Source organism: Scatophagus argus, chromosome 16 (assembly GCF_020382885.2).
Source record: "Scatophagus argus isolate fScaArg1 chromosome 16, fScaArg1.pri, whole genome shotgun sequence".
Lineage (NCBI taxonomy): Eukaryota > Metazoa > Chordata > Actinopteri > Scatophagidae > Scatophagus > Scatophagus argus.
This window is the reverse complement of record NC_058508.1, coordinates 19897744-19922136: the sequence shown is the minus strand read 5'-3', so window position 1 is coordinate 19922136 and position 24393 is coordinate 19897744. Positions and strand designations below refer to the sequence as shown.

The following is a 24393-nucleotide window of genomic DNA, read 5'->3' as shown; positions in this document are numbered from 1 at the left end:
GCCTCCATTCGTCATCACAGTTTCGACAGAAGAAGGTGTAGAGGGGCAGGTATGAAAGACCAATGACTCAGTTTTCCTTTTTTAGCAACCAAAATGAATCTTCATTCAGCATCGCTGCTGTGATCACAACACTCTCAGGGTTTGGGTTTTAGATCAACTGGTCATGCAAACTCTGAGGCGTATCTAAAGAATCTCCTCTGAGATCCACAACAAGTCTAAGGTGGAAAAAGAGAGGGAAACATACTCACAAGACAAGTCCAGTCTGGTTTTGAGGTCCTCTCCTCCTGTGTACTTCCCTGTCGGAGCTCGACCCCACCCTAAACCTCACATTCCCCTACAAATACCCCCTCCCATCACTCAGTGTCTGTGCAGAACTTGTCCATCAGAAAACAGCATCTTCAGAAGAACGCAGGCAGAAGAAAGGAAGAAGCTCGGCTAATTTTTCAGAAGTTCAGAGGACGCAAAATAAAAGGTGGGCATCTTTTTATTTAATCCACTTTTTATGCAGATGGACAGGATGAGCTTTGAAAAGAGGTATGATTTTACAAAAGCTTGAAATGACAGAGGATGAAAGGATTGCTGGGGGATTAGGTGAATAGCTCTTTCATGGCCAAAAAAAATCATGGAAATAAAGAGCAAATAAACAGCTGTGACAGAAAGAAAAAAAAAAAAAGGTATGAGAGGCTCAGCAGCATGTTTGGGAAGTATTTTTTAAATCATTATTAGTCTGTGATTTCTGAGGTTTGATCAGACTTCACGTGTGTCCCTTAATTTGAGAGGATGTTGTTTTCTTTGCAATCAGTAATTTTGAGGAAAAAGTAAATGAGTTTTTAGGAATCCGGTGACCCACATCGGATTAGTTTTCAGTGTTCAATCTGCTCAGAAAGCGTGTGATCTGGGGCGGGTCACATATGCTTAAAAGTAAGATATTTTTGTCCCGGTCTAAATCCAGCACAAGTTATCCCGTCCAACCCCGACTGGACCGTCGGCTCGTCTTTGTCGTCTCACCACATTTACGGTGTAGGAAGTTAGATTTAATGGTCACCTGTGGCTACGAGACAATCCGTCCTCCTCTGGGTGTTTTTGGGTGGTAAGGGATCGTTTGAATCACCTGCATGGATGAACAACAAAAGGAAGGGCTGCGCTGCATGAAAACATTATTTACATATACTGTATTAAAATAGACATGCTGTCTGGGGAGAAAACAGGCCTGCGTTTCACTGATCTAACTTTGAATTAATGTTTCTTTATTATTCATGTGCGTTTTTCCAGTATCTGAATTTACGTCAAATTTTCCTTTAAGTTTTAATGTTATTTTTTTCTTTAATTTTTGCAGTATCACAACATAACATCCACCTGAAAAAAAGGCAACAGCAATGAAACTTTTTGTATTTATAAACAATTAAAGATCCTCTGTCTCGTGATCAAATGTACACAAACTGCATGCAAACAGCTTCCATCAGTCTTCAGGTACATTAACTTTAATTTGTATGAACGTGAATTAGAAAAGCCTAAAATAAATAAGCAAAGCAGACTCTGGGAGTAAGAAGATGTGAGGGAGTGGCTCAGACAGCCCTGAGAGGAGATCTGAGAGGCCCGAGCCTGTCAGGACATGAATTTGTTTTAAAACGTAGCCCTAAGCCACATTATCCTGTGAAGGCTTGTCAGAGGGAGCTGGTGTGTGTGTGTGTGTGTGTGTGTGTGTGTGCTCAGCTATGCAACCACAACAAAAACAACAGTAACGCCACAGGAGCAACAAATAAATATCTCTTACATTTTAGATTTGTGAAGAGATTCAGCAACTCCTCCTCTCCAACCCAAGGAGGGAAACAGGATGAGATTTAAAACTCGAGCAAGACTGAAGCAATGAAAGATTAAACAAAACTCTTAGCATGTAATTCTTCCCCACAAAAACACACAGCAACAAAACAAACCCCTCAGACCACCTGAGCTGTCGTCACCGCCTTGACGCCCTCGGGGTTTTTCTCTCTGTCTTGTCCTTCGTTTCAGAATGGGATCCAGCGGAGTCCAGATTGTATGTGTGGCCCTTGGGGTCCTCGGCCTGATCGGGGTGATCGTGTGCTGCGCCGTCCCGCGCTGGAAGGTGTCCTCCTTCACAGGCAACAACATCGTGACTGCACAGGTAACGAGAAACTCCAGACTCTTATTTTGAAAGGAACATTTTGAGTGCAACAAAACCACTAAAATGTTAAACACAGCACAAGAGGCTAACAGTATACAATTATTAAGATTGATTTCTGATGCTTTTAAAGTTAGTGAACACAGCCACTAAACACGACGTTTTAATTTTTAGTTTCAACAGTTTATGATGGTCATTAACTTTACAGCATGTTTACCCGTTTGTTAGAATATGTTTACGTGATTTATCTCCAGGAACCTAACAGTAACAACACTCAGTTTGTTATTTAATAAAAACTTAATTTTAAAAAGATGACTTCCTGCACTGAGCATGTTGAACTGAGCGGAGCTGCTGTCACTTTCACGAGCTGGAGATAATTTCAACTACTTGTGCTCTAACGTGTAGAAACGCAACATATTTTCTGTCAAAACCTCGTGGAACAAACTCACTGGTCACTCAAGCGGAGTAAATAAACGTAAAATCATAGGATTTCCCACTGAAATGTGGTGAGCAGGAGGAGGGCAAACAGGAAATACTTCAACAGCACTGAACACGAACACAAAGCGACTGACCGTGTGTGTGTGTGTGTGTGTGTGTGTGCGCGCGTGCAGAGCACTCAGGACGGTGTGTGGATGAGCTGTGTGGTGCAGAGTACCGGCCAGCAGCAGTGCAAGAACTACGACTCCCTGCTGGTGCTGCCGTCCGACCTGCAGGTCGCCCGCGCCCTGACCATCATCAGCTGCATGTTCAGCTGCCTCAGCATCCTCATCCTCTTCTGCGGGGCCGACTTCACCACCTGCGTGCAGAACGAAGACGCCAAGCCCAGGATCAGCCTGGTGGCCGGCATAGGATTGCTGCTGGCCGGCCTCTTGGTCATCATCCCCGTCAGCTGGTCCGCCCACATTGTTGTGCGAGATTTCAACGACCCCCTGGTGCCCGCCTCCCAGAAGAGGGAGCTGGGAGCTTGTATCTTTGTGGGCTGGGGGGCCGGCGCGCTCCTCATCCTGGCCGGGGCTCTGCTGTGCTGCTTCAGCAGGCCCAAGTCTGGCAGCTCGGGAACCGCGAAGTACTACAGCAACAGCGCCTCCGCCCCGAATAAAAACTACGTGTAGTGTCTTTACGAAGGGGACTGCAGTGAGGGGGGACGAGGGGGGGTGATGGCGACCCGGAGTGGGTGACACTGAGGGTTTTATGTTTTTATTCTTGGGACAAAACAGGTCTCTGTAAATACTGAATACTGATGATGTTTTCTTCCCTTTCATATTCCCACTTTTGTTGGGTTGGAGGCTGTTTGGCTCTCGGGTGTTGGGTTTTGCAGAAGCCATCTGATAGTAAACGGGAAACAAAAGGGATACGAGCTGTAACTTAAACATCAAACTCAACACTTTGTAAGCACAGAAGTAAGAAAGTTTCACTCTGGTTGCAATGAAAGTCTTATTTTCTCATGAAATATGCGCCTTCAAGTGTCAGCACATAAGCATAAAGTGAAATTCAAGATCGGCGAGAGGAAAAATGATCATCTTAGGTGAACATTTATTTCAGAATAAAAGCTGTTCAGCCTTTCTGTTTATACTGCGCATGCTCTGGCTCGTTTGCTGTTTCTATCATCCAGTCAGAAAAATGTGATCAGAAGAGTCTGAACGCACAGGCACCTCAGGAGGCCTCAGGGAACATCTCCGCAACATTTCAAACATTTTGTGTAACACTCGGGGCTTTGTTTTGTTGGTCATTTTGTTTTGTTTGTGTGATGATGAGCATAAATAATAAAAATCTGCTGTAATCCAAACGTGTGTTTCACGTGTTCTTCATGTGTTTGAGAAAAACAAGTCAAAGCAGTATTTTGAAAATACAGAAGACTTTATTTCAAACTAAAAGCATATATTAAAATAGGATTTTTTTAAACTGATTGGACAAACCAAATAAACAAATTCAAGTTTAAAGAAAAATGAAGTTTCTTTGTTGTTTTTTGTTTTTCCAACTGTTGTCTGAAATGTCTCCCTTTGTCTCACTACAATCAGAAGTTACAACAGTCTTAGTTTGCTCCACTGCTTCTCTCTTGACTTCTTCTTGACTTGTAGTTTACTTGCTCTCCAGCTCTTTCACACGCTTGGTCAGCTCCTCCATCGCTGCTCTGAGCTCCTTCACCTCCTTTCTCAAGGACTGGACCTCCTGAGAGGCAGACAGGCAGGCAGGCAGACAGAACATAAGTAAACAAATAAACGTAAGGAGTGAAAACTACAGTATTTGCATTTGGAATGCAGTGGAGTAGAAGTACAACATGAAATAAAATGGAAATTTTGAAGTAAAATGCAAGTAAACTTTACTCTACTCTTTACTGTCTTTACTCGAGTAAATGTACTGCAGCTAACCCCCCTCGGGAACAGCTTGAGTTTGAACTTTAAAAGTCTCACCCCGCTGCTGTCCTGCTGATTCCCTGCAGAGGCGGTCGTGGTCTTCAGGAGACTCTTGTGAACTTTGAACTCCTTGGCTTTGGTGGTTGCTACAAACCCGTCCTTTAGAGAGATCAGATTCGGAGGAGCCTCTTTTCCTTGAAACCACTCGTCAGCTTCGACCGAAGGCTCGGGGCCGATGGTGTCTGGGTACAGATCCTCCTGGAACAGATCAGACTGCACGGGCACAAAAGCAACGAGTGAGCTGAAGACAGAAATGAACCTTAACGCACACACTAAATCTGACTGATGAAAGTACAAACAGTGCGCATTGCAGGCCCACCTTGCGAGGCACCGTCATGACTATGGGCTCACATTTCCTCTCATGGAGTTTGTAGAACCTGAAAGCAAGAATATTTATCTTATCGTTGCTGAAACATTTCAGACCGGACCAACTGACAGACTGACCAAAACCTGATCTACGTTTCCCCCACAAGAGTTTTACTCAGGAACCAGAACTCCAGGAGCTTATTATTATTATTATTATTTTACTCTGCAAAAAAGTCCCTGCTGAGGTTGGAGTACTTTCCAAAAGTGCAGGGACGTTTCTGATTGATGGAGTACTTGCAGTACTGTATTTCAGTCACTATTTTTTAAACATCTACCCAGTCTAATCAGCTTTGTTTTTTGTTCACTGTGCTTCAAAATGAAGTTACGGAAAAGTGGAACTTGTTAGTTCCTTGAAAAGTAGCTTCTAGGACTAAAAGTTCAGAGTGGAAACGAGGCTTTAATAAGGCGTAAATGTGACTACCTGGCGATTTCACATTTGTTGACCTCCAGACCCCTCTTGGGCATGTATCCCATCCCCTTCTGGCTCTCCTTGCTGCTGAACATGGACAGGTAGTGGACATAGGGAGCTTCATCCGTCACCTCAAAGTAACGGATACTGCTGTCCCCCTGTGAAGGAGACGGTGAAGCCAGCTGTATGCATCCACGTGGACGAGACAGACACAGAACGAGTCATTTCAACATCTTAATCTCACCTTGCCACAGAGGTAGACGATTCCGGTGTCTGGGTCGTAAAATGGCAGAAGGACACCACTGCTGGTGTCCAGTTCCTGCAGGGTCAGCGGCTCTCCAAAGTTCTTCTGTTAAAAGAGATTCAGACACGTCCACTAAGTTATCCATCTGATTGTATCCAGTGTTTTCTGAATAAGGAGGCTGCTCGAGCAGACTGCAGGTGATCCATGGATTCACCGAACTGAGATTATTGTGGGATATTGCAGAACGTCGACGTCCTCGTGCCGTAAGCTGGCGGTTGTGAAACCACAGTGTTGTAAATACAGTAAGTCAACTCCATAGTGACAAATTACTAACATTTTGAAAATACCACAAAAAATCCGTCAAGGTTTTTATGCAGTTTAGCTGTCTGAAAGTGTCTTCAGGCTTATTGTTTTGTTCTCGTGGTCATTTGAAAGCAGACGGCCGCTGGCGGAGGAAAGTTTCTCCACACTCACCGTTAATGTTAGCTTAACGCGTGTGTGAACAAGTTAAAACCTCCAGCACACAAACACCGAGCACGGTTAGACTTTTCAAATCAAAAACACGTCCAGTACTATTTATGCCTTCATACATACAGTACAGGCCAGTACAGGCCTTGAAAGTCTGTTTTCTTATGAGGCACAACGGGTCCAACATAAAGACCTCTTTGATACCTCATCATAGCACATCAACTTAAGTTTTAAGAGCCCTCAACTGAAAAATTACGTTTTTACGCCGTGGATATTTCACCTCACAGAGGAATACTAAAGATCTGAAAACCTGTTTCAAGAATCAGGGTCTTGAATCTTGTGAGAAGGTTTTCCACCTGAGACTGGAGTGACTGTGAGAGTTGAACACAGCAGGTTGTTGACACTCACCGGGTCCCACAGCGCCACCTGTCTCTCGCTCATGCGGCTGAAGCCCGTACTGAGGATCTTCCCGTCGGACATGAACACGGCCCTGACAGGCCGGGAGCCCTCATGAGGCTTCTCCTTCTCCTGTGGGTGGAGCAGAGATGGAGGAGTTACAGGCAGCGATTTGGACAAATTACTCATTTTTAAAATGATTCAACAGCAAGAAAATGCATTTGCTTTTCTTCTCATTATTATCGTGTGTTAGAGCTGAAAATAAAAACGCACATAAGTGAATAAATTACTGATTACACATTAGATGAATGTGCTAATTACAAATGTTCCATTTTGGACTCACAAGTCAAGAATATAAAATCAAATTGCTACAGTTTTGCACTGAAAAAAATCTGAAAAAATCGCACAAATCTGTTAAGTAAAAAGCCTGAGAGTAAACAGTATTTTATCCCTTTATCGTTAAACTTTAATCTCATTCACAAATGACTGAAACCAGAACGTCTACAGCCTTCCAAAACCGGAAACAATCACTTTGTCATTTAATCAGTGAGTCTAATCAATCAAGAGAACGAGCCCTGATCACCAAGTCGAATGAGAGAAAAGTAACTGCAGCGCTGCAGGGATGGGGACAGGAAGCAGGAGGTAAACCTACGATGAGGACGGTGCCCTTGCGTGGGTCCAGCACCCGCATGGTCTTGTCTTTGCAGGAGGTGAGGATCCTGGAGCCGTCCCTGTTCCAGCAGGCGCTGTAGATGAGGTCGGTGTGCACGCTGTCGATCCTCACGACGGCCTCCCCGCAAGCCACGTTCCACAGGATGACCACATTATCGCAGGCTGCAGGGACACAACGCGAGACAGCAGAGCTAAGAGGCTTCACTGCGGCTCACTGGAAGGCCATAAAGGGTCATTCTGCATAGTTTTTTTAATTACAAGCACCTTTTTTAAAGTTTTGATCACTGACTGTCATGAGTGATTTAACAAATTTAATAAAAGTTTTGTGGGGCTTTTTTTCGGGGAAAAGCTGCTCTGATACACGTGAAGTGTTTGGAGTAAACAACAGCTGCCACAGCTTCGCAGACAAGAAGACAAACACAAACAGAATCCTGAGCTTCTTTCTTATTTTTTCAAAATCCAGTGAACAAGTCTCGACAGAGCTGATCCCTGCATCACAAATAAACCTAACCTACACTAGGAATATATCGCAATAATCATTTATCCCAGACTCAAAAGCAAACATAAATCAAAGGCTTGTACCATCTACGAGCAGGAATCAGAGCTTCAGTTATTGTTTATCCCACTGCATCTTCTGTTGAAATCATGAGCCCATCATCCTGAACCATGTTGTCCAGTCCGAGTCTCAACCGCAACTAAAATCATTCAGGTATCCTTTAAAGTATCCTGGCAATGCCGTGAACTTTCAACATTCAACGTGTGAGATTTAACATCAGTATCACATTCAGCTCGGTAGGCAGTTGTGGCCTAAACCCTAAACCTAAAACGTCAGGTAAATTAACACCAGGCTTTAGGGAGCTGCAGTTTCACAGCACAGTGTGCAACGTCACTCTTAAGCATCACGTGCCAAATGGCTGTTCACAGCAGCGTTCAAAATCTTAAGCCAGAGTGCTGATCAGCGTTCAGAGTGCAGGAAAGTGGGTGGAGGTTGTGAGAACTTCCTGTTCTACAAATGTGTCTCATTCAACGTTACATCTGTGTTATGTTGTGCACTCAAACCGGTTCCTCTAATGCACAAGCTACATCTGTGAACAGGAACTCTCAGTCTCTGTGCGTCAGACCCAGTGCAGCATGGCGTCTATCAGGGTGTACCTGCACTCATCAGCACATTGTGGGCGGTGGGGTGCCAGCTCAGGATGCCCACACGCTTGGAGTGGCCCTCCAGCTTGACGACGGGGTCTGTGAGTGGCGAGATCAGCCCGCCGTCTGGGATCTCCCAAATCTAACAATGTAGTGAATGTGCACACATGACAGATTAACATTACAGCACAATGTCATGTCATTTCTAAAAGACCAAACTGACACACTCTGTCTCTTAGTAACGCCGCCTACCATGACACTGCAGTCCTCTGAGCCACTGGCGATGATGTTGTCATTGTGAGGACAGAACTCGATGTCCAGGACCGGTCCCGTGTGGCCGCACACGGTGGGGTAGGACATGTCGATACGTCCTGTCTGCAGAGAGAGAGAAACATCAAGAGGAGAAGGTGAAACTCAGGTGAGGCTGGAAGCTGACAGTCAGCTGATTTCACAGGTCTGCCTCCAATTACTCCTTAACGCCTACAGTGACCGGGTTAGAGAGGAGACCAGAGCTGAAATGCCAGGGTTCCTCTGGAGCTCCTTCCATGGCTGACCCAGGGCATCATGACGATTCATTTTGTCTTTTAGCTCTTTGACTGAAAAATTCATTTACTCTCAGAGCACTTTTTCAGCTCGCCAAGTTTCTGAGGTTAGTTTATGAACACGGGCAAAAACACCGAACGAGTTATTTATCCTTAAAGCAAGATGAGACGAACGCGATAGCACCAGCATTTATCCAAATGCACCATGAGTATTTACACGTCTCCACCGAGCTTCATGAGCACTCTGGCCAGAGGATGAAAGAAGGATGGAAAACCAGAAGGAAAGAGCTGAATTATTGATGACATTTTTGTCAGTATTTCCCAGCAACATCTAAGAATATTTCCTAATGATACAATGAATGAAATCAGATAACTCATTCAAGGTTTTGCAAAATATCTGCTTGCTCATTATGAGTTGTTGAGCTTCCTGGCTGCTTTAGCCGGCAGTGGCAACAGGTCGGGCTCAGCAAAAATGAATTAAGCAGCCTCGCATGTGCTCGTTTCACGGTTTCTGAGCAGCCTCAAGCCACGTGTGAAAGACAAAAAAAAAACCTGAGGCTCTTTTTGAATTCAGTGCTTCAAGACTTTTCAACGCCTGCAGATGCATCATGTATTTTAAATTCACAAGCCCGAGGGAACACGCAGGCGATCCTAAGAGAAGCTTCACCGAGTTCATGTTTGACAAATTCAGATGATCAGATGACTGCAAAGAAGGCCACAAGGTCTGCACCTTTTTCAGGCTCATAAAATGCAATAAAGATGTTTTAAGCCTCCTAATGTACTCCATGAGTGAGAGCAGAATCGCCGAGCTGAGCCCACATCCTGCCCTGCCTGAACTGACAACAAACTCCTAATATGGTGAAAACTTCTCGACAGCAGCACGAGTGACGTGTACAAAGACTCAAAGCATCAAACTTCCTTATTCAGCTGAAAATGTGATGGCGGCTGGCAGCATGCAAATTTTTTAAAGATGTAACAAATCCAAAAATGGTATTATGTAAAGAGACAAGACAAGCAGGGTGTTTCTTTGACCCACCTTGTTCAGGGGCAGCACGATGAAGGATCCTCCACCGCTGGCATCCACAATCATGGCCACAAATTTGGGGTTAACAGAGCAGAAGTTGCTGTCCCATGTCATCTGGGAGATTCGGATGTCATCGTAGCACTGGTCCGCTTTCACAGCCTGACCAAAGACGTGACGGAACTTACTGGTCCTCACAACCTTCCTGGACATGGTGAACTGGAGACAAATACATGAGGACAGGCTCAGGGTGAAAAAGGACAGACTTTTATGTGAGCACAAAGCCTGCAGCAAAACCTGACACAAAGATCATTTGAATGCATGTAAGGTGCCAAAAAGATCTACCTGCGATGATTCTCTTTACGTTTATGCTACTAGTGTTCATGTGGAAATGAAATGACAGACACAAAGCTGCCGATACCACAGAGGACAGCTTGGAAAAAAAAAACAGAAAAAGAGGAAGCAAAAGCTTTCACAACTGCTTCCTCTGTCTGTGGCTGCTACTCTGCCCCCTTCTCTCTTCCGCCTAATTGGGATTCTCTGTGTTACTTAAATAACTGTGCACACTGAATGCAATTGTACAAGACAACAGCGTGAAGACCTTATAGGCATTACAAAAAAGATGCTCGTCCTCATCGGTTGAGCTGCACATGCCGTTTGCCCAAACTGGCAGCTGAGTTGCCAAAAGCAGCAGCAGTTACACCACATCCTTCAGACTGAGCAGCAAAACCACCAGCCTCCCTCTCTCTCACCAAATTTGTCTTTTCACACACACACACTCAGACTCTCACTGATTTAAACACACTGGAAAAGTTCAAATTCATACAGTAAAGTCCTCTTTGGCCGGCGCCAAAAAACTGAACGAGTCATGAGATTTGTGTCGTGGCACAAAGCATGTCCGATCCCACTCAAAACCAGCTGCGAAACAAACAAACAAAGCTCACACCACTTAGCAGCGCAGCCATCAATCAGAAACACTGAATATGTTGTGCTTTACCTCCATTTGTAGATTCTACTTCCTGAAATCTGCAGCCGCGCCTAAGCTCAGACTCTGAGGCGTACGACCGTTTTGCTGCATGTGCATCACAAGATCTCTGGCTGTTGTGCACCTAATTTAATAATCCTTTACAGAGCGAGCTGTAATTTTATCAGGAGCCCAGATGCATGTCAATAATCTCCCTCTCCACCACCGTGTCTCTATCTGTGCTGTGATGGAAAACATCGCTTGGCACACAGCAGGAAACAATTCACTAACTTGAAACAGGAGAAACTCATGTGGAACATGAAGATGCTGAATTCAAATCGATGAATGACCCATTAGCTTTACCTGCTATTCACACGTTATATGATAATAAATATATCTATTACAGATCAAATTACACCTCCTGGGATGAACTGCAGGTCAGGCTGTGTGACAAAGTGCAGGCCGATGCTGCAGGCCTACCTGGGAGTCGCGCGGGGGCGATTCGGCTCGAGGAGTTTCAGCGGTGCAGCAGACACCCTGCCAGCAGAATGAGGACTCAGAGGGGAATGTAGGTTCAAGTACATCACATGGAGGAAGTGACTTTCAAATGCTGGTGGAAGTGGGAGGTGTCTCCGGTGACATTTTTTGGGGTTGAAATACTGCAGAGGACAACAAGAAGGAGAAGAGAGTGCAGGTTTTCTGAAATCTTTATGTAAGATTGCAATAAGATTAAAAACGTCAGGACGAGACATAATTACTTACTTGTGGAGTTCAGGCCTCAGGTGCCAGCAGATGAATGCAGCACATTGAGGCCACTGTGGCCCAGGTGTCTTTAAACGATCACAGTCGGTGCATTTCTGAAAGGTGCGGTGATCTTTGAAGGGTTAAACGTTATCACCTCGAGTGCTGAAGCAGCTCCAAGGATGTGCAGCCTTCACTGCAACCTCAGTATTGCACTTTCACACTCACCTTTTCTTATACAAAACACAACTTAAAGGGCCATGCCAACAATTTTACACATGAAGCTCACCTTGCTGGTCATGGCTCGTCCTCCTCAGCCTGTAAAAACAGCTGACTGAAGTCTTCTGAAGCTGCACTTAACTTTATCTGAGAAAAATGACTTTAGGGACACACCTGCTTTGCATACTGAGGACGTCGAGCTTGAAAGATGTGGGCGTATACGAGTCAGGGAGGACCTGATCAAAGACACTATTGAGTTGCATCATGGGAAACGTAGGACCGGGGGTTCATCTGACATCTGACCCACATCAGGGACCACGAGTCAGGATCTCAGCCTCTACTGCAACGTGTGCAATTTCTATAGCAAGTTCTACTTTAATTCATCTTTCTGTCTTTGTGAGGTCATTCAATACTTCTATACTTGTGAGGACCCTCATTTGATGTAACCCAAACCCAAATTCTAACTTTTACTAAGTATTTGTGAGGACCTCATATCGATTTGTTTCTCATATCCTAATCTTACTAATCCAGCAGACATTTAAACATTAACTAACTGATACCAAAACTAAACCCTATTTGTTAACTTTGAGGCCATAACCCTAAGCTAGAAGCTTTAAATGACCTTTTCTTACACTAATGGCTCTGCTCCTGACTGTTGTCCTCACCTCAGAGGATTTTGCTTCTGTTATTCTGAGGACATCTGATCCTGACTAAGGAGCCCAAAAAGAGTCTCGAACCCACTCAATCATCACAGAAAGTGTTCAAGCGTGCGTACGGAAGTAAACTTTAACAAGTCATCGTTGAAAAAGGGGAAAAGGGGTTTTAGACCAAATGTGCTAAACTTTCAAGTCATTTTGCCCCATCAACATTAACTGTGCCTCACAAACGCACAACATTAGACTGACACACGCACTCACAGCAATCAAAGAAACACGGAAAAGACCTTTTTAAAAATATAGACTTCAGTTTATTGCACAATCGTTGCTGGAGACTGAGGAGTGTGAGAGCCTGTCTGTTACTCAGGACACTAATGAGTGAACTACAGCACAGGAACAAACCGTGTGTCTGTGCAACAACACAGACCGGACGACGAGGCCCTCCGGGGGACGCAATCAGCACCCCGTCAGTGCAAAGGGACAAAGTGAATTCGACAACATACAGAGTTCATGCTTGTATGGGTCCTACAGGAGAGCTCATACACACACACACACACGTCATACACACATACATGATCTGGAAATATAAATAACCAACCCTGGAGAATAACTGCAAATTGGCATGGACAGTATTACTTCTCATTCGCCTGCAGTATGGCCACAGTGCACATGGACCTCCACTAGATGGAGCCAAACTCGCTCTGTTGTCGGTCTGAAAGGTGTCATGACATTGCAGATATGAAGAGACGATAACAGACAGACTCTCCAGAAAGCTCCCTTCACCCTGAAGGAGAGGGCTCGTCTCTATCTGTACACGTAGACCAGAGTCGTTATTAGGATCCACAGAATAACAGTAATCAGAATAATCAGAATATAACAATACAGGTTATCCGTTATAAACAGGTCATTAACAGGCTATCCGGCACCTGCGTCATGTTTAAAAAAAATCAATTTTGTTTTGTTAGAGATGTAATCATACATCTTTTTTTTTTCATTTAACATAACAGACAAAAAAAGACAAAGACCAATTTCTCTGGCCGAGTACCACGCCTGTTACATGGGTTTGCAGAGAAATACTCCACCTTCATCCTCCCCTCTGTCCAATCAGCTCTCACAGCATGAACAGACCGGACAAAGAGGGCAGGTGGAGGTGGACCCTCGAGTCGCAGCCATGTTTCAGACAGTGGAGGTCAGGATGGCGGATGTTACAGCTACTGTTATGGCACCCTGAGAAGTGGGAGGCCCAGGATGTTGGAGCAAAGCCCTCCGTCAGAGAGCCGTTTCATCAAACACACGTCGACTTTACGTATCCTTCCGCTGATAATGCATAGATAGACCAGTGGTAGTCACGAGGTATTCACATGCCCGCCAGGATTCAACCCCTCCCCCCAACACGGTGGTCGCGAAATGTCTTTCCCACGTGTCTAAAAAACAGCGGTTACATTTAAACGATCAAAAGCATTCTTAGTTAAGGTCACAAAAAGGTCAAACAACTCTACATTAGCACTGAAAACAGTTTCAGTATTTTTTTGTTTGTTTTTTTGTTTTTTTTCTCTGTGTTGTTCACGTACATATGGACACAGCTAAGCAAACACACATCTTTGATATTAATCTGAAGCACCTCACCAAGCTGCATCTGCTTCCTTCATTCATAATTCACTTGGAACAGATCAGCAGCTTATACACTCAAGGAAAAATAATTACGCCCAAAACTTTAAAAAGCATAATATGTAGCATCATATTTCAGTCGCCGTTTGTAAAAGTACGTAATTTGAAGCTGGCTCAAAGCTCCGGGGAGAGAAAAGGAGCGAGCAGCAGTGAATCAGAGAAATAAAACATTATTTTCCTCTTCACGGGGCTTTCGTTATAAATGACAAATAAAGACGCCCAAACAGACACGACGACAGCAAACATGGCGGCTTCATGTTTAAAGGCTTAACCGCTATTGGCTGCTGCGCAAAGGCCGACACCCGGAAACGTCCCGACACAGCAAAGTATTGAGAAAATAAGGAAATGCAGGCAGAGGGCAGACATCAGCACACACTTCTAGTGACGGCTGACAGAAATTACTTTTGTATGAGCCTTTACACTGTCTTTGTTCTTTTCACGGCATTGCTGCATATTATGCATTTAAGTATTTCAATTACATATAAAATTTTATTACCTAAGTTGAAGGTAAATGATCACATTTAAAGCAAAATTTTTCTATCATGTTGAGACGTTGTGAACAGTCAGATTAAATTAATGCAAAAGTACACATAAACCTTATGTGTTTACTCAACTGTCTGTTATTAGACATAAAAGTAATGCATTTTAAATTAGTTATTCTGCCCCCCCCCCACATTACTTAATTAATCCACACCGACTCAACACGATAAATAAAACAGTGCACTGAATTTATGTAATAAAATTGGATGGATATTTTGTGTGTAACTAAAATACTTAAATTAAGTGTTGTAGGCATAATTATTGTTTTGAGAGTATGTGGCAAACCCTTAATCCAGTTTCTTCTTATTTTTCTTTCCTTAACATATTGTGTATCAAAAATTTATCCGGGTATATCGTTTGCACTGTATGTATATATAATGTACATACATGTATTTACATTATTTATACGGAATTAAAATATGTTTCTGAATTGTAATTTACTTTGATCCGAAGCCCTTTTGAGAACGATGAACAATGCGGTGTGTTTGGTCGTGATATACTGCCTCTGATCCGACCTGTTCTTTCATCTTCCTGGTGTCTTGAACCCCCTAATCTCTCCTCCCCAACCCCCCTGAACTCCCCCAAACCCCTGAGCCCCCTGAGCCCCCCTCCCACTACCCACACAGTCACTTCTATCTGACCTGCTAACACTATGTGACTTCAGCTACTTTCATGCATTTGTTTTTCATTCAGTGGCCAAGAATACATTAGTTTCAGCTTTTACATTGTACTGCGGTCAACGATTGCCATGTTAGGGACTAGCAGACGTAAAGGATCTGACTCTTTATCAAGGCGAGGGGTGGGTGGGTGGGTGTAGTCCGAGGCCAGCGACGATCAGGACTGTGGGAAATCCTTGTTCACTTATGAGTCAGAGTTAGCACAGGAAGCAGAGGATGTGCTACACCTCAGACGCTAATAATTTGGCAAGATGAGTCGGGGCTGACAGGATTGGCAACTAGTCAGTGGGCGGCTGCGACTGTTGGCATGGGAAGCAAGTGCAGTGTCATCAAGAAAGTAAAGTCTGCCTGTGGAAAAGGTGTCGCACTTCAGCCATTAGTTCGGCACATGAAGGAACGGAGCGACAGTCACTTTTACTCGAGAGTGGCAACTGGGATCCCGCAGGGGAGTACAGTGGCAAAAACAATCATGAATGTTCACACACAGAACTGATGTGACTCAAACATGACCGGAGAGCACGGGGGTTCATTCCTGTTTGGCACAGCCAGCTTAATAAAACACTACTCCTCTTTAAAAAGGTTTCAGACAGTCTAACCTTCTCTTCAGGTTACAAAAGTGCAAGTCAGGCTGTGCTCTGTCAAAGACCACAAATCCAGCTGCAGAGCAAAGGCGGTACATTTAAAATAAAGAAAGCATAAAGTGTCAACAGTGTGGCCAGCTGTGTGGCCAGCTGTGCGGCAATGCCGGCTGACCCAAATCAAAGTCAAGGGCCAAAGAACAAGTAAACTTTCAAACACATCAGAACAATTTTCACTCACGTGAGAGGAAAAAAGAGCAGATAAATAACACAGAGGGCTGCATGTTTCTTGCTGATTGTTGTGAACTGCGATGCTTTGAGACTGATCTTTTTCTAGAACATTAATGTGTGACCGAGAAGTCGAAAACCAATCATCAGAAAATGAGAAGCTAATCCTCGGGATTTAAACAGTTTGACTAAAACAAAAGATTTTCTCTGACCTCTAGCTCGACCTCTCAGCCAGTGATCCTGCACAGCAACAACACAAACTGCTTAGACAGCTGCAGACACACGTCTTCATGAACGGCAAATAAATACAACTCAATAAAAAGCAAAATAAATATATTTCATTACAGTATTTTGTGCATATTGTGACAGCATGCAGGTTGGTCCTATCTGTAAACTAAACACAGCTGCAGTGTAAAGGTGTCTTGTTGTTTAGGAAATTATTATGACAATCAAGTTACAATAAAAGTTGGCAAACTGTAAAGTGGCAACTCAGCTGTCAGTGCATCTCGCTGCCACGAGCACATCAAGATCTAATGTACATATGGTGGCATTTCAGTGTAAAACTTGCCTGTTCGTGTCTGTCAGGTCATTTAAAATGCACATCAGACAGAACAAATGTGCATAACATTTAAACTTAAGACGGCACTCGGTTTACAATTTAAAAGTTATAAAACCTCATCTTACACAAAAGGAAACAACGATGACAATCTTCCTCGTAGTTTCAGGTTGTCATAAATATACAAGAATAAATAACTCGGACTTTGCTCACGGACTCCCATGAGCAGAGAGTTATGCCACTGAACAACACAAAAGCGTAAACGTGTGCAATTCCTTTTCTGATTAAAAATGCCTGTATTTCACTGGTGCTGAGCTCAGGTGCCAACAAAGTCGATAATACTGCACGACTGGTTCTAGTGTGTGACCCAAGCCACCCGAAGCACGTAAACTCACTGCCAACATGCTTGCACACTCAGGAATGAACCCCCCCTCACCCGCCTTCAGCTCCTCGTCATCATGAGGACGAATCAGCCCGACACTCACGCGTTAAGAAAGAGGCAGTGGCAGAACAGACGGACACAACAGCCAGTCCAGTGAAACGCAGTCAGGTGGACGTAGTGAAAACTCTGAGTGCTTTGTGCAGCACTTACAGTATGTACATGTAGTACAAAAATATAAGTGTGAGGGTGTCTGAGTGTGCGTCGTACATGTGATGTGCATGTGATAAGATATGGATGTGCTGCATAGGTAGCAACAGTGACATCTGAGAGGACTTGAGCGTGTGATATCATTTAGCCACAGACCGTCTCAACTAACGCTCAAGTAAAACTTCTAGGTTTAAGTAAAGGCTTTAAACCCAGCAGTATCCTTTCACCAGAGCCTTTACTTAAGACTTTGTAGTATAGTCATTAAATTTACTGCTTAAAGTATTTCCATGTTGCTGTGTGGTTCTGTGTGTGTGTGTGTGTGTGTGTGTGTGTCAGCGCCTGTGCGTCCATGTTTGCGGCAAGTAGGTGGGGGGGGGGCGGAGTTGACACATTTTTGCCTGCACTCGCACAAAGTACCAGGATGCACGAAGATATGAACATTCTGAGCTTGAGCGCATGAGGCAAACACATGCACAGACAACACATCGTCTCACCTCACAGCATCACTTCCCCTGAATGTCCCCTCCCTCCCCCTGAGGTCCTTTAACCTTATGTCCCAGTGTTCCTTGTGAGGGGGTGGGGGGGGGTTCCAAGGGCGGGGTCAGTCTGAGGGACAGTTGTAGCTATTGATCCACAGCAGGTCATCCAGCACACCCCAGTGCAGGTAAAGGATGGAGCCCACCACCAGTACGTGCATGATCTGGTGGCTGTTGCACCAGTAGTCAAAGAGGCCCGGGCGGAAACGTTCCGGAATGCGTGTGATGTTGATGACCCCGCCCAGCACGGCCAGCGCGTCCATCATGAGAAAGTGGCGTAGCGAGGTGGGGCTGCCGCCGCCCACACCCACCCAGCGCAGCAGGAAGAAGGAGAAGCGGAAGAGCGCCTGCCAGGCGAAGGAGCGCAGCCGGCGAACGCTGCTCCGCGCGGTGACGGCGCAGTAGATGGCGTGGCTGGACAGCAGGATGTAGACTAACAGGGCCACAGTGCGGATGAACGGGTAGCACAGCAGCGTGCTGTAGACAATGGGCAGTGCGCCTGAGACAGGAAAACCCACAAAGGAAGATCAGCATAGAGGTGACGCACTGAGCACACACTCAGCAGCAATGCAACACCTGGTGGAAGCTAAAACCCTGCAAAGTCAAACTGCTTCAGTAAAGTGTGAAGCTGCTGTGGTTAATAGCATTCAGACCATCGAATGTCGAGCCTTTGTCTGGCTGGGGTGCTTATCTTTCAAGTCATTTTCTAAGCAGCAATGGTCCACTTCCAGTTGCTCAAATGTTAAGCTGATTTCTCTGATTGAAATCGAAGTGGGCTGAAAATCTTTGGGTTCTGGACTGCCAGTAGTCTGAAGAGGTCATTCTAACACATCACTGACGTCACAGGGTAATATTATAAAATACAGACATCAAGTCTCATGCCACAACATTACTGTGACTATATTATCATCAAAATCATATCTCATTTGTTCAAAGTAAAATCATTGCACTTGTCATTTTGATAATAATACAGGCAGAGCGCACAGGTCAATAATCATTTTAGAACCTGGATTATTGCTTGCATTTGCCAATTGACTCAGTAGTCAAATTTGTTCTGACAAGTCAATACTGGTACACCTCCAAGCAAAACACTTCCATGGTAAATCATTGACGATCAATACATAGAGGTTCCACCCTCAGAGCAAACAGACCAGCAATAACAGAAGGGCGGCTGACGACGGGTGCAACATGATAAACGGTGATGAAATGTGCTGAGCTGCGCATAAGAAGGCTCACCCAGCGTGTTGATCATGCAAATTCCACACACGTCGAGCTTGAGGAGGGTGTGGTAGACGGGCTCCCCTCCCTCGTGGTTCATGAAGAGGTGATAGAGCACAGAGCCCAGCTGGGGCGACAGGCAAGCCAGGAAGTGCACCACGCCCAGCCACGTGACGCTGATCTGAGACCAGGGAATGTTAAGAGGCAGCAGCACCAGGAAGCAAACCAAAGGGATGCCTGGAGAGAGGAAGAGCAGAGAGACAGAGACGGCACAGGTCGTCAGGGTGGGTTTTAACCTCAGCTGTGATGAAAGATGAAGCCCAACACACGTTTAAAAGGCGAACACCCTTGTTGTGCATGGTGTCATTTACTTTACACATCTAGTTTAGTTTTTGTGCAATCATTAATATGTGTAATTACACAATTTGACCTTTCACAACAATCACGTTATTGACTTATTGCACATATCTTTCCACCTTATTGACATGATACTGAGACCTCAGACGTGACACAACAAAAAGCAGCGAAAACTGGACTGGCAGAATGTTTCCTGTTAAGAAACGAGTGCCTTTGCCCATGTGCTAAATGTTCAACATTTGTTTAAGTTTTACATACATTTTTGTTGTAAGAGAATCTGTTTAATTTATTGTTTTTGTGATTTTTCTGGTTTGTTTTCATTTATTTTACATTCCAATGGCAATGTCTGTATATGATTAAGAATTAAAAGTTTGTTGCTCTTTCAAAGAGCGAACGTGCATTATTACGTTCTTATGCTATCATATCACTGGTATAAAAAGGCCTTAAAATGACAATAATATAGTTTATCACAGTTATTTCTGGGACACATATATTGTCCAACAAAGTAGTTCATCATGAGAGGACAGTGAAATTTGACAAGCAACATATTTTAAAGGATTATTTACTACTGAAAGTTTCTTTCTGGGTTTCCAGCGACTGACAGAAAACAAAGTCTGAGGTAACGCGCATGCCGGTATGAAAGCTCCAGCTCAAGCATGATAAAATAACACGGAAACTTTAACAAAAGGAAATTAAGGTGTCATGTTCATAAAGATGGATTATCTTGCTCAGGACTTTGGAGGCCTTCTGGAAGCTGTTTTTCAAACCGTGCAAGAGCGAGTCGCCACGACAGGCTTCAGGCAATGCTGAGTGTGTGCAGACACCAGCAAGAATAAAGTGGAGCAGAGCGGAAACCTTCAAGATTGGCACAAATGTATCGGCGTTACCCTCAGAGGGAAAGACAAAGCTCCCAGTAAGCTCTTCTTCTGATGCAGCCACGGACCAAACTGTTAATGGCAACATAGCTCCAATTCAAGTTTCTCTACTGGGCAAAGGGAAAGCGCTCACTGCTATGAGAGCAAAATCCAGACCTTGAAATCCGATCCACATACAGTGCAGTTGTTAGAATCATTCTCCGCCTACGGCCCGCACACTGCACTGCCATATCCCTTTTTTGCTCACTCTGCCTTTCCCAATGTCGAGGCACTCGTCCCCTCCAGGTGATACGGGCAACGCCATCTACTGTAACACATCTATTTTAAGTGTGTTATCTTTACTCCTCCCCACCCCCACTCGTCCTGAGCTGACCGGCCGTACTTAGCCCCACTCTGGGCTGGATACACTGGAGAGGACCACCTCTGAAGGCCTGCAGCACAAACATGAACAGGATGTTTTGAGTCTGCCCGCAAAACTTTGCTGAAATGCTTCAGCACAATACAAAAACAGCACCTGACTTACAAGCATGGGACAGCATCTTCTCCTCTAACGTCAGAAAACTGGACAAACATCACTTCCTTATATAGGCAGTGGCATTAATGATGCATTTGAGGTCACATGCTCAGCTGACGTAAAAAGACCTCCAGAGCCACTTCACTGATGATCGCCACTGCAGTTCATTCAGAGACTGCTGGCAGTTTGAGTGCCATGAACTAACAACGTTCAGAATGACGAAGTTGTCGGCATTTCTGAAGTCTGTGCACACACGAATGATGCGCCGCACTCTCTACAAGACGAGGGGAGAGGAAGGGCAAAAGAAACAAGGCATGCTGCTGTGTGCCAGGCTATTGGCAGTCTAATATCAGGCTGAGAACAAGAACAACATGCCGACCGCTAACGAGCTGACACGTCAGTCTTACCTCCAGCTGCACACATCAACACATTAGTGCAATTAATTTTGCCCCGAGCTATTAAAAGAATGGCATATTGTTGTATAACCACAACATTTTGGGCCAAAATGAAAGAGCCACTCGTGGCAATTTCCGTTAGGTGCACTTCAGCTGCACAGACAAACCTCCTCATCAAACTTTTTACTAGCAGAGATGGAAAGTTGGTAAAATGCGGCCTATGGTCTGTTTATAATTCAGTTAATTTTAATTACAAATTCTCTAATTAATTTGGACCTCACAGCATATGCTATATATGGAACACTAACTAAAAGAAACAGTGGTTTAAAGGTGGTTCTGTATGCTCACCATCACCAGGTTAATCACCAACTTCTGAAGGGAATCCATGCAGTGGTGGAGGAAGTATTCACATCTTTCACTTTAGTCAAAATCTGGTTTTCAGTATAAGTGCAGAAGTCCTTGTTCTGCAGAGAGCCTGCAGTTCCAGCCTCTTACATCAGAGGATTTGCTGCTCTTCTTTGCCACATTTCAATGAAAACTGACCATCTTTGGGTTCTGAACTGTTGGCCGGACAAACCAAGACATCGGAATACATCATTTAGCTTGAGGGATGTTTTAGTTGGCATTTTTCACAACAAGCTTATGTGCATAGACTGGATTAATAAAAATAAAAATAATAATGGACAGATAACATACAATTTTTCACTTTAAAATTCTATAAATTTAGCTCAAATGCATGTGGTTAAAAAGTAAGGGTTCGTGTCATGCGTGCCTGCCTGAATGCAAACTGCCCAGGCTTCAGTCCAAAGAGCGCCTTGCCGCAGGTACAGTATACAGGTACAGTATACAGGTACAGTATACAGGTACAGTATCCAGGTACAGTATACAGGTACAGTATACAGGTACAGTATCCGCACTGGTGTGGCTTAAAACTCACCGACACTGACTTCAGAAAACTCACCTGCTGACTAAGCGGCTCACACTGATTGCTCTACTCACCGTGAGTGTATATGTTCCCAAGTTCATTGTGCAGGTAAAACAGGCTTCTGATGCAGTCTTGCACTGAGGAGATTGGCCGGTATCCCGTTAAGACGTATTTGTTAAACTGAAGATGTGGAGGTGAATTCGCCCAGTCCAGCAGCCTGGGTCCATTTAAAAATGCCATAGCAAACAAGACCGTTAAAAGGACCCCGCCAAATAAGTAAAAAACAGACTGTACACCTATATACACATTTAATAAGATTATTGCGACTAAAACCTTATGGGATACCATGACATTTGTTTAGGGCTTTTATATTGTGCTGTTGGCCTCCTAGCTTGGCGCTAGCAAGCTCACGTCAGGTCCCTCAGCACTACCCGGCAACGGTGTATCCGCGCCGCCGCTGCTTGCTTTGAACCGCCGGTATCTGTGCGAGTGTCATCCGCAAGGCTGGAGAAAGACACAGCCAGCCACATACATGGTGCAAGCTCGGGACGGTCGTTACATTTGGCATCTATAAAATGTCCGTGTAGCACCTGAAAGCCTTGAGAAGTTGAGAGGCGATGGTCCCCGTCATGTTAAAGCCACTTCCTCAATAGTTAGCATTCCGGGGCAGCTGCACAGGCACGAACGCGTCCCAGCCAGGGATGCTGTGGGTGTTTGAGTGCGAGCCGCGCGTCCATCCAACTCCAGATGATGCTAGCTTGATCCTAGCGGTCAGATTTGCAACAGAGGACTAGCAGGTCATACCTTTACTGGAATGGAAGCAAACGGGCGTCATATGTTCAGGTCCGTCCGATGCTGGCTAGCTTTCGCAATGCTCTTAAAAAACAGACGAGATCCGTGATTCTTAGAGCGGAGATTTTGGGAAGACTGCGGGCTAGCAAGCCGGGCAGTCGGCTACCGATGTCCAGGTGAATGGGGGCGAGGAAGCAGACATTTGAGCTGGCTGAATCCGGTCCGTGTAGCTTAAGTTCAGTCTCGTCAACATCTGTTTTGTCCTGTTATTGCCCACCATCATTTCTGGCTAGCTGTAGTCCATGAAATGCGGGGTCTTCCCTGGCGGCCTCAAGTCCCCCGCATCGCCTCGCACAAGCGTCTCAAGCTACACATAATAGAAGGGACGAAAGTTCCGGTCATTATTTTCACAATAAAACCCATATATCGATGAACATGCCACATTTTCATCATACGGGCTACAAAGCTCACACTTTGGAATGTAGGCTGAAATTAATGCCACTGGTACCTTAGATGTGTATGTGCCCAGAGTGCTTTAGCGTCAAGTGTGAAAACAAAGTGTTAGCACACAAGGCGCTCTGAAGCAAAGCCCCGGTACTCCTGCACTCGCCCCAGGTTGGAGGCAGGTTCACAAGCTTGCAGGACCCATCTCAACTGCTGGTATATATTTTCTATATTCGAATCACCATAATTCACCAAAACAAACAGACACACTGTGAACCACAGAATGAGACCTGAAACAAGCAGCCCGCTTTACTCACTTCTAAGCCAGTTTTCCCTACTAGACTTTTGGTAAAAGATCAAATTTTAATTTGAAGGTAATATTTTTCAACTTCTGGTCTCGTTCTGGTCGACTGAGTGTAGTTTTATGCTGCTTGGCTGCACTTGGCAGCGTAAATGCCGACATTGCCTGAGCTCCAGCTGCCTTCAATACAGGCGGAAATATTGGATTTACCACCTGAGCTCACAAAATAAACAGAAAGAACATGATTGTTATTTCCCAGTGATAGAAACAAATATGTTCATTACGTAACAAAGCGTGTCCTCTCCTTCTGTAACGGCGTTATAACTACAGACAGAAATCGAGGTCAGGCCGGGTACCTGACTTCGGTAGTTTTCAAGGCTTGGGAGAAGAGTTTTCTGAAAAGTGCGGTTATACCAGAGAAACGAAACAGTCTCACGTGACCTTGTAATTACCGTGATTCATTTTCACAAAACGAGTTTGCACTCTGAAAGCTGGAAATGAGTCACCATCCAGACACATGACAACCTGAGTGGAAAGCTTGAATATTACAGATGCTGCGTATTGCTTGACTTTTAATTTCCCTTTTTTAATTTCAACGACAAAATGCTACTGTTATTATTCTTTTTTCCATTATTACTGCACAAAAGTAAGAGAAGCACTTGGGGTTAGGGGTATCTGAGGAGCACTTGAAGGCAGCAGGTGACGGCTGCAATCTTCTCATGGGAGAGCACAGCTGAGGAGTTGGATGAATCACACCACCTCCACCTCTAACCCCACTCTGCTGCTGGGACCTTGTGACATGAAGCCG

The 24393-nt window shown here is 44.7% G+C and overlaps 3 protein-coding genes and 1 long non-coding RNA gene across 5 annotated transcripts; 1 reads left to right on the top strand and 3 right to left on the bottom strand.

The window, feature by feature from the left end:
- Positions 1–330: 330 nt before the first annotated feature.
- cldni (claudin i) lies at positions 331–3926 on the top strand. The gene is made up of 3 exons (XM_046414756.1): positions 331–472; positions 2011–2143; positions 2752–3926. The coding sequence occupies exons 2-3, from the start codon at positions 2012–2014 to the stop codon at positions 3250–3252; spliced, it is 633 nt and encodes a 210-aa protein (XP_046270712.1). The 5' UTR covers positions 331–472; position 2011; the 3' UTR covers positions 3253–3926.
- LOC124072952 lies at positions 469–2015 on the bottom strand. The gene is made up of 2 exons (XR_006845614.1): positions 1775–2015; positions 469–1111 (listed from the first exon to the last, which is right to left on the bottom strand). It is a non-coding gene; the product is annotated as an uncharacterized LOC124072952 (long non-coding RNA).
- Positions 3927–3978: 52 nt separating the features above from the next.
- On the bottom strand, positions 3979–11413 carry coro1a (coronin, actin binding protein, 1A). Of its 2 annotated transcripts, none has more exons than XM_046414753.1 (11): positions 11257–11413; positions 9828–10031; positions 8502–8624; positions 8262–8391; positions 7090–7271; positions 6450–6569; positions 5574–5678; positions 5342–5487; positions 4874–4931; positions 4552–4767; positions 3979–4309 (listed from the first exon to the last, which is right to left on the bottom strand). In XM_046414753.1, exons 2-11 carry the CDS (start codon positions 10023–10025, stop codon positions 4220–4222), a joined length of 1368 nt encoding a protein of 455 aa, XP_046270709.1. In that variant the 5' UTR covers positions 10026–10031; positions 11257–11413; the 3' UTR covers positions 3979–4219. The 2 variants fall into 2 exon arrangements, with proteins under 2 accessions (XP_046270709.1, XP_046270710.1); XM_046414754.1 differs by lacking the exon at positions 11257–11413 and adding an exon at positions 10158–10286.
- A 3790-nt stretch (positions 11414–15203) lies between these two features.
- Positions 15204–24060, bottom strand: paqr4a (progestin and adipoQ receptor family member IVa). The gene is made up of 4 exons (XM_046414755.1): positions 23349–24060; positions 22123–23207; positions 19001–19219; positions 15204–18263 (listed from the first exon to the last, which is right to left on the bottom strand). The coding sequence occupies exons 2-4, from the start codon at positions 22394–22396 to the stop codon at positions 17830–17832; spliced, it is 927 nt and encodes a 308-aa protein (XP_046270711.1). The 5' UTR covers positions 22397–23207; positions 23349–24060; the 3' UTR covers positions 15204–17829.
- Between the last annotated feature and the right edge of the window lie 333 nt (positions 24061–24393).